The sequence below is a fragment of the Daucus carota genome, chromosome 8 (genome assembly GCF_001625215.2).
Source record: "Daucus carota subsp. sativus chromosome 8, DH1 v3.0, whole genome shotgun sequence".
In the NCBI taxonomy this organism is placed as follows: Eukaryota; Viridiplantae; Streptophyta; class Magnoliopsida; order Apiales; family Apiaceae; genus Daucus; species Daucus carota.
The window spans coordinates 23,804,642-23,818,621 of NC_030388.2; the positions used below are offsets into that span (position 1 = coordinate 23,804,642).

At 34.7% G+C, this 13,980-nt stretch overlaps 2 protein-coding genes across 2 annotated transcripts; both read left to right on the forward strand.

Moving 5' to 3' along the window:
* Positions 1-5,372: 5,372 nt before the first annotated feature.
* On the forward strand, positions 5,373-10,603 carry LOC108197026 (uncharacterized). Its single transcript, XM_017364498.2, has 6 exons — positions 5,373-5,501; positions 6,244-6,642; positions 6,876-7,186; positions 7,279-7,335; positions 9,128-9,591; positions 9,930-10,603. The coding sequence occupies exons 2-6, from the start codon at positions 6,272-6,274 to the stop codon at positions 10,254-10,256; spliced, it is 1,530 nt and encodes a 509-aa protein (XP_017219987.1). The 5' UTR covers positions 5,373-5,501; positions 6,244-6,271; the 3' UTR covers positions 10,257-10,603.
* An 802-nt stretch (positions 10,604-11,405) lies between these two features.
* Positions 11,406-13,333, forward strand: LOC108197780 (uncharacterized). Its single transcript, XM_017365478.2, has 2 exons — positions 11,406-11,695; positions 12,639-13,333. The coding sequence occupies exons 1-2, from the start codon at positions 11,658-11,660 to the stop codon at positions 13,180-13,182; spliced, it is 582 nt and encodes a 193-aa protein (XP_017220967.1). The 5' UTR covers positions 11,406-11,657; the 3' UTR covers positions 13,183-13,333.
* The last annotated feature ends 647 nt before the right edge of the window (positions 13,334-13,980 follow it).

The window sequence follows — 13,980 nt, forward strand, 5'->3', positions numbered from 1 at the left end:
AATATGCACTTTCAAGTTTGAAAAACGCTTCGTTTTGCAACCTTTTGACCACTCTCCGTTTAAATGACCGTTAAAGTTAACAGATTTCAGGTTTTCATTTTGCACCCCGCAATTTAAATTTTTTTCAATGAGTATTTTGAATTTTTTTCCCCCCAAGGCTGCTCCCGGAGCTTACAAAAATGTTGAGATCAATGGTGATGGTGGAGTAGGAACTAGTTCGCTGTGCTTGACTTTGAATTCTCCTCCTGCTTCACAGACTATGAAACCGAAGCAACATGCAGTTGTTAGAAACCCAAGAAGGTCTCCTTGCAAAAACGAATTGGATCATGGTTCGAACAGATCGTGCAAGATAACAAGACCAAGCAACAAACATGTATCGTCAGCACATGATGTCAACACCACTCAACAGGTCAATATGGATTATATAGTCATCCCTGGTAGGAGACCTAGGCAAGGTGCACATAATGGTAGTTCCAGTTTACACGTGGATCAAGATGGATATATTGTGGTTCTGTTATGGCTGTAGACGATTTTAATCATGTAAATAGGAGAGATTGTCGTAATACTCACATACCTTGATGACTGGGTTGTGATTAGTCTTCAAATATATATATTTCTAATGTGATATATAGGTGCTAAGTGGTAATGTGTCTGACAAATATAAAATATTATGAATATGAATTCCATTTGCACGGTGGAATTTTCTTGTATAGCATTGATTACACTTTATATAATTTTCTGGGACTTAGTTTTAATGCTTCTGCAGTGTAAAGTAGGGATGAGCAATACCGAACCAAAAATCGGAACCGAAACCATAAAAAACCGAATGAAACCGCACCACTAAAAACCGAACCAACTAATAACCAAACCGAATAAAAACCGAACCAATAATATGGTTGCGGTTTGGTTTTCAATTTTTTAAAACCGAATACAAACCGAACCGAACCGAATAAAGTTATTTATATATATATATATATATTAAATTATTTAATATATATTAAATCTATTTTTGTTAATATTATTCTCTGCATTCTATTTTATAACTATTCAGGGGCTAATCTATTTCTTGGACTTGTGTAGTTGTTTATATGCATATCTGCCACTAGCCATTTAATTCTGTATATTGTCCAAGGTTACCTAAGATGTTGTGTTCTGTGATTTTTACATTAGGAATTATATTTCATGTCATCACAGTATGTCTAGCAGGAGTTCCACACACCAGGGGAGTGCTAATTCTCATGATGCATCATATGTGTTAATGTATAATGTACTCCCTCCGTCCCTCCCATTTCTTATCGAATGGGTTGGGCACGGAGGTTAAGAAATATAAATGAAGTAGTTGAAAAGAGAAAGAAAAGTGGGTGAAGTGGTGGGACCTACTGATTTTTAATGTATAAAAGGGAGATAGTGGAGTAAAAGTAGTGTGAAAAGGAAAGAAAAGTGGAGAAGTGGTGGGACCCATTGACCATATTTGGTAAGTTTTGAAATGTAAAGAATTGGATGTGACACCCCAAAAAGGAAAGTGTAAAGAAATGGAAGGGACGGAGGGAGTATAATGACTAAGAACTTTTTTGATAGTCAGTGCGACTTCCTAAGCTCTGGTACACTAAATGTAATGTTAGTCACTTCCTATGCATATTCTTAGGTTAATGTTTATTAATGTTCACTGTATTGTTAGTGCTAGTCTTACTAAAATTAAAATATAACAAAAAACATTTTATTTATTTGGTTTTGAAACCGAAACCGCACCATGTAAAACCGAAACCGAATTTAAAAAACCGAACCGCACCATTTATATATGGTTTGATTTTGATTTTTGATTTTAGAAACCGAATTAATATGGTTACGGTCCGGTTTTTAGTCAAAACCGAACCGAACGGCACCATGCTCATGCCTAGTGTAAAGCATGCATACGATATTCCAATATTTGGTGACTTATGTTAGTTTGCACAACCAATTTCTATTGGTCAATCAAGCTTCATATGATGGATTACAAATCTTGATAGTTCTTATAGAATATAAGAGTCTTGGGGAAAATTCAAAATACTCATGAAAAAAAATTAAAATTGTGGGGTGTAAAGTGAAAACTTGATATCTGTTAACTTTAACGGTCAATTAACGGAGAGTGGTTAAAGGGGTGCAAAACGAAGCGTTTTTCAAACTTTGGGGTGCATACTATCAAAAAAAATTGTTTGAGACCAAATTGAAAAAGCGCCTAAACATAAGGGGTGCAAAGTAGGGGTGAACATCGGGCGGTTTGGGCGGTTTGGAGGGTCTAAACCAAACCAAACCGAAATAATCGGTTTTTCAAAATCTCAATCCAAAACCAAACCATTATGTTTAAAATCCAAACCAAACCAATCCGTTTAAAACGATTCGGTTCGGTTTGGTTTCGGTTTAAACCGTTTTTTATATATAAAACAAAGTTAGCAACAAAATTAAATTTTAACATGAAAACTAAGGAATGAAAAATTCAATTATATTTTCTATTTAATCATATTTAAAGAGGATACAAGAATATATTAGCTTGACAAATAAAAAGAGACGGAAGAAAATAAAAAAAATGTGATTCGTATACTTTTATATAAAATATAAATAAAAATAATGGAAACATAATACATACATCAAAATTAATATCATAAAATAGAATAAATAATATTTTTATAGAAAATCTTTACTAGGATACCTTTTATATGTTTAAGATTTTACATTTTTCTGTAGATTATAATTTTATTTTTAATAATACATTATTAGTACATGTATATTAATGTTTAAATCTACACATTCGGTTCGGTTCGGATTTATCGGTTGGTTTGGAGGTAAAAACCGAAACCAAACCGAAATAATTCGGTTTTTATAATTTGAAACCATAACCAAACCAAACCGTTATTAAACCGTTAAATTCGGTTTGGACGGATTGGATCGGCCGGTTTCGGTCGGTTTGGAGAATTTTTGCTCACCCCTAGTGCAAAGTGTCAATCACTCTATTAGGAACTCAAAATCTTTCCAAGACATTAAGTTAATGCCTCGATACACTGCCTGGAGGAGTCACCGAGTATACATACAAGGGAAAAGAGTAGCTAACTGGTTTAAAAGCTTAGAAATCTTCTAATTAAGTTAAGGGAGTTGGCTTTCTCATTACATATCAAAACGCCAACTGAAGTATATTATGAATTTAGCTAAGTAAAAAAGCAAGTGACGCCTCTGCATATGATAAGTAGAGGCATCAACTGATCCTTGTAGTGGACACGGTGAATAAATATGACACCATATGAAACATTGTTGAAATAATCTAAGTCATTGGCGTCGACCACACACATATATACATTCAAGCATCAATGAAACAACTACCTTAACCAGACATGGTTCTTAATGGAAGTCTATAGAGCAAGTCCAAGAGTGTCCTAATTCAAGCCTTAAATATAATATAAAATATCATGTCTTAGTAACTTAGGACATATTTTACTAACTTGAACTCCAACAATGTGCCTTATTCTCACAATATGTCTAATGTTTTATTATTAAAGACTCTCTTTCATCATTAAAGCATAATATAAAAGTAGAGAGAGAAAGAGAGTGTTCCTTAGAATTTATAATAAAATATAGAATAGGGCAAGGAGAGATGTGCCCCAAAAACAGGGCTTAAGGAGCTTGTCCTACTGATATAAGGCATCACTAGGACATTGTTGGATCAAGTTTTTTTTATCAATTGCCCTAAATTATAACTTAGGACATGATACAGGGCATCTCTTGGACTTGCTCTTCATTTGAAAACTAACAACACACAAATCATCTGTGCACTGCTCTTCATATACACTTAGTAAAGCTAGAGAGATAGAACTGTAGAAAGTCAAGAGCTTGTGATCCGTAGTATTGTTGTCATTATAACTAACCGTCACAATTTGTTTCACTAGCCGCACTCAATTGGCCAAGTCAACAGCGAATATATCAGTTTAAAAACACATTAGTGCACTGTATAAATATTTCGTCAGCTCCGTTAAAAAATTTACGATGGTCGCTCGATTGCTAATTTTAAATAAAAGAAAGTTGACTCAAAGATTTTTCAGTTTAATAATCCACTTACAAATTAGGTACGAGTTCAATTATGTTTAAGTCACTTGACTCCGGATTTAATCATACAACATCTCACTTGATTGTTGTAAAGAGAATCTTCAAATACTCGTGGATTCTAAATCTTGGTCTATGATATTCCAAAGACATGAGATTTGACTTTAATTTCTTAAATGTGGGTATTGCTGGATGTAGGATATATAGAAATAACACATCTCATAGTTCATAATTTGTAGTTTAACTTACCAAACACAAGTTGGATATGTACATGATCTGATGTACTTAAATTGTTCAGATTGAAAACTAGCCAAGAGATTATGATCTTGCATCGAAAAGAATTGTTATGTGTGATAAAACAAGTCTGTCTTTTATAATTACAAATATTGTTGATCACATTTAAACAAATACATCATTGCAAAGCACTATTTTTGTAAAGGAACATGCTGTAAATGATAGTAATGAGTCACGTTACATTTTAAGAGGCAAACAATTAGCTGATATATTTACTAATCCTCGAAGTGAAGTAATCTTCACAATAATGGTCAATAAAATTATTTTGTTGTATTCTTAATTTTAAGATTTAGTCTAAATACTAATTTAATTCTTCTCAATTTTTTACATCGGGGACAAATTATATCAAAATATTTTTATTAATAAAAATTCGATATATTTAAATTTATAAAAATAGAAAAATTATAAAAAATAAATCACAAACATCTTAAAATGAGTGTCTAAGCAGTGAATAAAAACCGGAAAAAACGAAATGGACTGAGAGAATATATGTTAGGTAATTGTAGCAATAATTTTTTATTTCATTCTCAAAATTAAATTTCTTAAACGAGAAGTAGTTGACATGTGTTTATAATTATTTCACTACTTTGCACTTGAAATAAAAAATTGAGTACATACATACATACATACATATATATATGATTTTCTTGTATTGATTTATGTCTTGTTTTGTTTGTTTCCTTTTTCAGGATCGGAGCAAAGGAATCGGAGGATGTTTCTAGAAGATGGGGTTCATCTCTTCAATCATTAAAGTCTTATTTTCTAAATTTATGGGGACATCTTGCATAACCTTTAGTTAGAAAATAAACTTTCTTCAATAAAAAAGTTTCCTTGATGCAGCTATTGTATTCGATACAATTCATGTACGTATATGTAGATTCTGATAAAAAAAATAAAAATAAAAATTTGAGTGTATTGAATATTGATAGGAAAGTGAGGAGAAATAAAGGAACAATTTAAAATAAAAAAAATTTAGGGAACTCTAAAATGAATTTTGTAGTCGTTTAAAAAAATACAGAAGTGTAGTGCCTGTGTATAATTAGGTTCCATTACCATACCATCCTAACAGCAGCCGCCAAACTACACAGCAACAGCAATAGCCGCAGCTCTCTCCTCTCTCAATTTCATTGCTCGTTACAGTAATTCATTTTCTCCTCTCTTAGTTCATATTGCGTTGTTAAGTTTAATTATCATCTGGGTTTTCTTTTTAATCACTGTTCTTTTCACTTAATTGTAGTGTTGATCGAATTTTATGTTTGGCATCTTATTTCATGCTTATTGAATTATGGGTTTGTAGTTTGTGTTAAGGTGTTTATCTTTGTTTAAATTACTGGATAATAAGTTGATACGCATCTTGTGTTTAAGTTTTATTGATTATCAGCTTTTCATTGTTGTTTTGCTCTTTTGAAGAAGTAAATTGAAGACAATTGGTTCGAGTTTGATGTTGTTTGGTGTATTGGCTTTATGTGTATTCACATTTTATACTTCGTTTCGGGACATGGTATATTACGTAAATGATACATTTGGGATTGATATTTCAATTCTTTGATTCGAATTATCTGCTTCAAGAACTGGTTCACATTTTTTTTGGTGGAGGGTAAGTGATAATTTGAATTCATGACGTTTGGTCATGGGAGAGTGGGGAGCGTGGGTTGCTACTAGACTAAGAATGAATTATCGGAAATTATTTTTAGGCGTCATTTGGTTTTGTTGCTGCTGATAGCATGACAGCAACACAATAACTACTTTTTCCTGAAATTATTTAGGTGAAAAAGTGTTACTGTTTATCCAACTCAGTTGGAGATACTCTAAGTGGGTGCCCGGAAAGAGTGAATGACTTTATACTCTGTATTTAAATTTAAAATCATTTTTTTGTTACAGTTTGATTCACTGGGTGAAAAAGCTCTGCATGGCTCCTCCTGCTCAACTATCATCAGAATTTGCTCCCGATAGTAAAAAGAATTTAGGCTCCAATATGGAAACAGTTAGGGGAAACTCTGGTCTATTGACAAATCCCCGTGGGAAAGGTTTGAGGTGCATAAAGTCTGAAGATTCTGTCCTAATGGATGATCCGCCCACAGGTCAGGATACTGAAGAGGATGTTGCAGTAAATATAAATGATTCTACGGATGGAACTGAGTATTCAAGTTCATTTGCTGATAGTGCATCTGGAAATGAGATTTGTTCTGGAATGAGTGACGCTGAAGTTCAGTCACAATTCTTTTCTGATGATGGATTGGCTTCTACGTTCGATGACTTTGGTGCAATGTTCCCGATGAGGTCTGATATATTTTTGTCAGACCACTATTTCCTATTTTTCCAGACAAAATTCTTAAATTGTTCAGAATATGTAGTGATACAAATCGAGTCAATAACACCTATTTTTTTGTGATTGCGATATTTGATTACTAATATATTGTTCTCATACAACTTCTATGCATCTGATTTTGTACTAGGCTACTAATCTATTGTTTTCCACTGTTTGTTTATGTTGATGGGTTTGAATCTTTTAGGAAAAAGAAACTCACTTGTCACTGGAGGACTTATATAAGACCCCTTATGTGGCGCTGTAAATGGGCAGAACTAAAAATAAAGGAATTCGGGTCTCAGGCAATCAAGTGTGACCGAGAAATTCTCGCACTTAATCAGAGAAAACATACGAGTTTGCATCAATATCCAGCAGAAGAATCTGGTTCGAGATCTTTGCCTTATACATTACAAGAGCAAAAACAAAAGGTCTTGAAAAGGAGGAAACGAGAAAGAGTTGAAGATAAAGTTGATACCAAGTCGTATATGTCAAATCACAACCTTTTTTCCTATCTTGGTAAAATTCCACCTGAGCCCTGTGCAAAATTTCTTGTTCCTTACTCCAGGCATTGTAATAACATTTTATGTCATGCATCTGACCTGTTGCAGGTGATAAGAGGTCCTATCAAGATGGAACTTTAATAGCTGATGATTTATGTAACACAGGTAATATTTTGCTCAACAGCGTGTAAGTTTTTTTAGTATGAATTGGCCGACTACCTCTGTGTTCATCCTCATCCTCGGTGTAGCCTAAAAATCTTTAGGATGTTGCACAGGAGTTGACTCCATATTTGTAACTTTGTGCAATGTAAACCAAACAGTATCAGGATGGTGATGGTGCCTTGTGACCTCATCTTATAGGGTTGACGTGATATCTTTAACTTGGTAGTGTCCGTAGGTCAATGTAGGGCTGTGCAATATTATAAGATATCCTCATTAGCAACTATATATGCTCTATCTTCTCAACAGTAGAATTCAAATGTATTAATGTTCCATCTTCATGTGTTCACAGTAGGATTCAACACTTAATTATTGGTTAATGAACTAGTTTCAGCACTCAAGTCCGCATCAACTTGCAAGTGGATCAGAAAACCTTTCAAACACATCATTTAATTAATTATCACTTGCAATCTAGTTATTGAACAAAACATTTCACGTTCATTAACGACTTTAACGGAATTATTTATCCATATCTATGACATTAGACGAGTCCTTGTAGGTACTACTATATTCGCATACGAAATGGCGACGGTTAAACTGTATCAGGGTTCTAGTTTTTTTGTAAAAGTTGACAGGGTTAATGGAGAAAATTTATACAAAATGTTTGGAGTATCCAATGCGTTGACTGAAAGGTTTTTTAATTTGGTGATTCATTCGCAAGCTGGTACTTTCTTGAGTGATGAATCAGCATATTAAGCCTAATAGTTATCCATTCTTATTTTTTAGCTTGCCCACCTTTGAATACACTGAAGTTTGGAATGCAAAATCTTCTGTTTTCCTTTTCAAGTGTAAACTTTGTAGATTCATACAAATAAGATTGTGAAGCTATTCCAGAACAGTGGTGCATTCTCTTGGATTACAGGGATAGGTGTAACACAAAATAGGTTAGCCCCCCCCCCCCCCCCCCCCCACACACACACACACACAAATGTGCTTGCACTTTGGACGTGACATAATTATAATACTAGAGTGTAAAAACATTCAATTGAAATATTGAACTCTGTAAGTCGTCACAGAATGTGCTATTCTGTCTATGTTAATAAATTTCGTTAGTTTTTTTTGGGGTATTTGTGTCTGTTTCTTCTTCTAATGGCTCTCCGGGCTATTTAATAGAGCAAACAATCCCAAAGTGTTACGCAAATCCTAATTTTTCTGTTGTTTACACCTATAGGCTATACTAACGAGTGAGTCGCTCTCTTAAACAACGGAAAAATTAGGGTTTGCGTAACATTTTGGGGCTGTCTGCTCTATTAAATAGCCCATAAAATCGTTATTAGAGGAAAATTATGCAAATATCCCAAAAAAAAACTAACGGAGTTGATGGGGTAGACGGAATGGCACTATCCGTGATGACTTTCAAAATTTGGTATTTCAATTGAGCTTTTTTAAACACCAGCATTGTAAGTGGTGTCATGCCCAAAATACAGGTACACAAGGTGCTCTTTACTCCTATAAAAAACTGTCTTTTATAATCACCAAAAAAATGCAAGTTATTAAACAATTGTTCGCCAGAAAAGGAAAAATGGAAAGTAAAATGTATCCTTACGGCGTGATGTGTCTGTACACACTACTTACACTCATCATGTGTGACTCTCATTCTATGTTGCACAATCATCGCATAATGTGAAGGAGAGACAATTATACATTTTATCTGTTTAGTTATTACATAATCATGCTGCTTGTGTATTTATTGTTAATTGCTTCTTTAAATCTTAACTGTGGCTTTTGCGGTTTGCAGAGCAAACTACAACTGGCAAGAATGAGTTTGGCCTTAGTAATGAATGGTCATTTCTTGAAGATAAAGACACTTCGTTAGAACAGATATTTCAGAAGATTGAAGTAGTGCATTCTCGAGTAAAGAAGCTGAAGTCTCAACTTAATCTGATTATGTCAAAAAATGCGGCAAAGTTCCCATCCTCAGAAAATTTGAGCCATCTTGTTCCATGTGATGTGCAAACAAGCTCTGTACGAAGTCCTACTTTTTCAGCTTGCAACGGAGATACAATGTTGATGGGAGGTCTATATGATCCAATTCACAGTATATCCGAATATGATCTTGGAGACTTAATGCTGCCTGATAGCGCCGTTTCAAGTTTTGGAGAGGCTATACATATTCCAGATATAATAGAAAGCACTGTAGGAATGTTATCGTCTGTTGATGTCACTCAACATTATTCTCAGATGGGAGATTCGGGCGAAGATGTAAGCCTTCTTAAAGTACTTAGTCCTTTTACTTGCATGCCTATCTATTTACTCTTTGAATATTATTACTAATATTTTGGCTGTCCCATATTTTTCAATGCAATACATTTCAAGTATGCGGGTTTTGGGGGGGAGCCTCTGTATTTTAATCTGATCATATCGTAAGCTTTTACTTGCATGAACATAATGACTTGTGAAATGACAGGCACAACTTTAAAAAATAGAGAACTCTTTCATCTTAGGTGTTCAAAGCTTATAGTTCTGTTTTACTAGTCTGTGCTACTGCTATTATTGATAATACACCTAGTTTTATTTTCATTTCTGCCGATTATATGCAGATTGTGGATAACATCCCAATACATAACCAAGCAGCTGAAGCTGATGAGGCATACACTTCCATAACAAGCAAGAATCAGCAATCTAAAGGCACAGTGAAGCACCAAGAGCCTGTGAAAATTAAGATCGAAGAAAGCAGTATTAATCCAGCCCTTCAGGCTTCTGGAGCTGAAGTAGTGCCAGAAGCTGTCATGCCCCAAGAGCAATTGACTCTGAAATCACAATTACCCTCAGATTTCCATTTTCCTAAGAATAAAAGAAAAAGAGGAGAGCGTAAAGCTGGTATGGGGAATTGGAGCCGGCAATGCCCAGGTGATTCTGGTAACTAGTGAGCAGCTTCGATAGACTTTATTATGATCTTACAAATCTTCAACACACAAACTTAGAGAAACTAGGCAAGTATCCGAACCGCAGAGCCTTCGTCAGACTCATTGTTTGCTTCATCAGGAAATGCAAGGTATGTGCGGTACAAAGTCCACAAAGGTCGGAGATGGCCGGTCTCTGGTGTAACATTTGCTCTTCCCTTTTCAATTAGCCACTAGACTGTATCGAGGATATGATGAATAATGCATCATCAGGATCATTTAGTTTATGTTTACCGTCTCTCTCGCAATACTTTCAAAACGCAAACGGATTACATTTTTAACTCTCAAAGGTCTTTGCATACGTTCTACCCTCTCAAGTCCCTACTTTTACGAGACATTTTTTATGTACGTAGGAATGCTGATGTGTTTGAGGTAATTTTTCTCGATATTACAGCCAGCGAGGGGGCATTGAAACTGCATGCCCCAGAGTTAAGTTGTTAACAATAAAAAAAAAACAAGATGTGTGTACATCTGATCTCATTGTTGTGGTTTGGGCAAATTGTATGAATCATGAGATGAGCAGTTGAGTAAATTAGCGTGCATGACAGGCATAAAGGATGAAGCATAATTGTGTAAACTGAAAGATCAATAGATATCTAATCACACATGCCCACAATCATATCATATGATATCAAACCGATATAAATCTACAATTTAGCAGAGACAACATGTTATGGTGGGGTTTGGATTCAAATTTTGAACTTGTATGAACATTGCCTTTTAGCTTTGCTCTCATTTCCGCACACTGCTTGTGTATTTGCAGCCCATACGTCCACACGTGTGTAAATGAATACTACATTATTTTATCACGAGACTTGGACTTTGGGTCATTAGCAAATGAGTATTCACACTTTGAAACGTGGTAGTTCGTACCCCAAAGTTTGTAGTTGCTTTCAATTTGTAACTCTAACTCACCATTCCATTAAAAACCAACGTTAACATCAAGTATTTGAGTGGTAATAATGTGTATATCAGTTTCCAACAGCTACTTTATCCCGTGACCCCTCAAAATTTATGTATCATATTTTAAAAATTCTGAACACACTAAAATAAATTTTAAATAATTATCACCTTAAACATGGTTTTCTTATCATTATGAAAAAATTAAAGAAAATCTCTCTCATGCATTTAAAACAGCAGTAGGAGGTGATGGGTGGTGGCAAAGTGGCAAAGCAAAAGGGGAGAGGCGTAATAAAGAAAGGAGAAGAAAAAGAAAGAAAAAGGTTTCTTGCCAGCCAATGTGATGGTTTTAATTCATCAACACCACTAACTCACACTACTCAAATCTCTCCTTCCCAGATCAGATGAAATCTCTTCTTCCTCCTCATCTCCTCTCATTTTCTTATTCTTCTTCCTCCTCTTCCTATGTTCAAGCAACATCCAAATACCTCTCAAAAGCCCAGGTACAATTTCTCGTTTTTATTTTCTTTTATTCTTCTTGTCCCAATTTGATGCACTTATTTTCTACTGCGTCAGATTTTTCTCACCGATTTATATATCATATTCGTATTTCTTAAGGGCAGGGAAACCATAATCGAATCCAATTAACTCTATATCAAATAATTATGTTTGAGATTATGTGTATTGTGTAGATGAAAATCATTATCTTAGATATTTGTATGATGTAGTATCTTTATCATAATTCATAAAGCATGGAAACAAGTGGAAAGCAAATACTGTAATAGTGTAATGTTTGGGAGAAAGCAAATTCTGTTACTAATGGAAAATGACAGTAACCAGCAAATTCGACAAAAGCAGAGTGCTTTTTGTTTTTTATTCAAATTGTATTATTATTGAATTTTGACACACTATATCACTTCATATTGATATGGGGGACAATAAAGTTTAGCACTCAACTCAACGGAGATACTTGAAAATACATGTCGTTTGACTTTTTGACACACATTTCTAAAAATGTCTTGATCGTGTAGTTAAAATCATTATTTTTTCTAAAATTTTGTTATAAATAAAAGCATATGATCAATATTATATTTCAAGAAAGGAAAATTATAAAAATAATGATTCTAACAATATGATAAAAATCTTAGAAATGAGTGCTGAAAGGTCAAGTTATCTGTATTTCAAAATGGTAATGGAGGGAGTACATTTTTTTTCCTGTAAAACCTTTAGAACAGAACAGAAAATATGATTACTATTAGGCCCGAGTAAATTGTTTTTTCTCTTCCAGTATGATTTGTATTTGCAGAACATTTGATGGTGAATGCTGGTTATAAAAATCAAAATTTAAATTAATGATCAAGCTCGGTTAGTTTGGAATCAGAAAAATGAATAAATCGTTTTTAAGTGAGATGCTTGTCGAATTTGACATGGACATTTCTTGTGAAGGAAACCTTGGTATCAAAGAGCAATGGAAATGGCATCACTATGGAAAACCTTTTCCAGATCATCCGATATTCCTTCCACAAACGCCACATTGTGGAAAACCATCTCAACCACGGCAGTCACAGCCTCAGCCTCGGCTCCTAACAAGCAGAAGCTGAGGAAATGCACTTCTCTGAGAGTGGCCTCCTCGTTCACCAGGGTCTGTTTATGTGCACCAATCTCTTCCTACACGGAAGTCTTCCAGTCCGACCTTCCACCAAGGAGAAGCTTCAGTTACCCGCGATCAAAGGCGTTCCCCTCAGCACCCGAACCATCATTCATAACTGCAAGACCTAGTATGGAAGCAAGAAGAATATTTCGCGGAAAGTCTCTCAAGGATGATGTTTTGATGAAGAGATTTGTTTTGGAGGAGGAAGCGATGATGCAGATTAAACGGAGGAATGAGATGGAAGTTATTAGGAAAAGGAATGCGAAGAGAAGGAAAAGACTTGGTCCAAGTCCACTTAGTAGAATGGTATTGGCAGAGGAGGAGGAGGAGGAGGAATGAAGCCACTCTGATCTTGCTTATGAAAATTTTCTTGTTCAAGTGCTAAATTATGTATATTTGATTTCAGCTTGAGAATGAGATTGTCTCATGTCGAATTGTAACTCTTGATGGGCATGCCATTTTCCAAATTCTTTTCAGGCTTGGAATTTAACACCTCTGTTAGGTCCAAAGGTACGTATCTTTTGAAGATGACTATTTTTCCAAAACTTTCAAACGTGACAGGAACTGGGAAGAGGGACTTTGGTGCCTATTTGCCATCTTGTTCTTCTTTTTCTTCTTTTTTTTTCCTCATGTCTTTTAAGAAAAGAAAGATAAAGATTTAATTTAACATATTTTTTAGAAATATTTCCAAAATTCAAGCACAAATATATGGCCTTCAGACTCCACGGTCAACAATGAATGTATAATATTTCAAACTCATAACTAGATGCATGCCAGAATCAACAACCCATCATAGGTCGGCCAAAAAATGCTAACAAATTGGTATACATTAGTTATTTGTTTGTGCTTACAGAGGACCAGAGTATCTAACCGATGTGAGATTTTACAAACATCCCTTCTTATATGCTCGACGTCCTCGTCGAGCCGACAATCAAACTTACGAAACTCACGCAGCGCATTGGCACTTCCGGTCGGAAAGAGCTCTGATATCATTTATAATATCTCAAGTTCATAATTAGATGAATATTGAATCCAACAACCCATCACACGTCAGCCCAAAAATATTAACAAATTAGTATACATTAATTATCAAAATACTCTTTATCCAATTTCAAGTTAAATCCGGCCCGCCCGGAC

Excerpts from the sequence above, each read along its gene's own strand:
- LOC108197026 (XM_017364498.2), top strand. The coding sequence starts at position 6,272 with ATGGCTCCTCCTGCTCAACTATCATCAGAATTTGCTCCCGATAGTAAA. Across the intron at positions 6,643-6,875 it reads GGTGCAATGTTCCCGATGAG|GAAAAAGAAACTCACTTGTC; the intron begins GTCTGATATATT and ends TGAATCTTTTAG. Across the intron at positions 7,187-7,278 it reads CAACCTTTTTTCCTATCTTG|GTGATAAGAGGTCCTATCAA; the intron begins GTAAAATTCCAC and ends GACCTGTTGCAG.
- LOC108197780 (XM_017365478.2), top strand. The coding sequence starts at position 11,658 with ATGTTCAAGCAACATCCAAATACCTCTCAAAAGCCCAG. Across the intron at positions 11,696-12,638 it reads AATACCTCTCAAAAGCCCAG|GAAACCTTGGTATCAAAGAG; the intron begins GTACAATTTCTC and ends TTTCTTGTGAAG.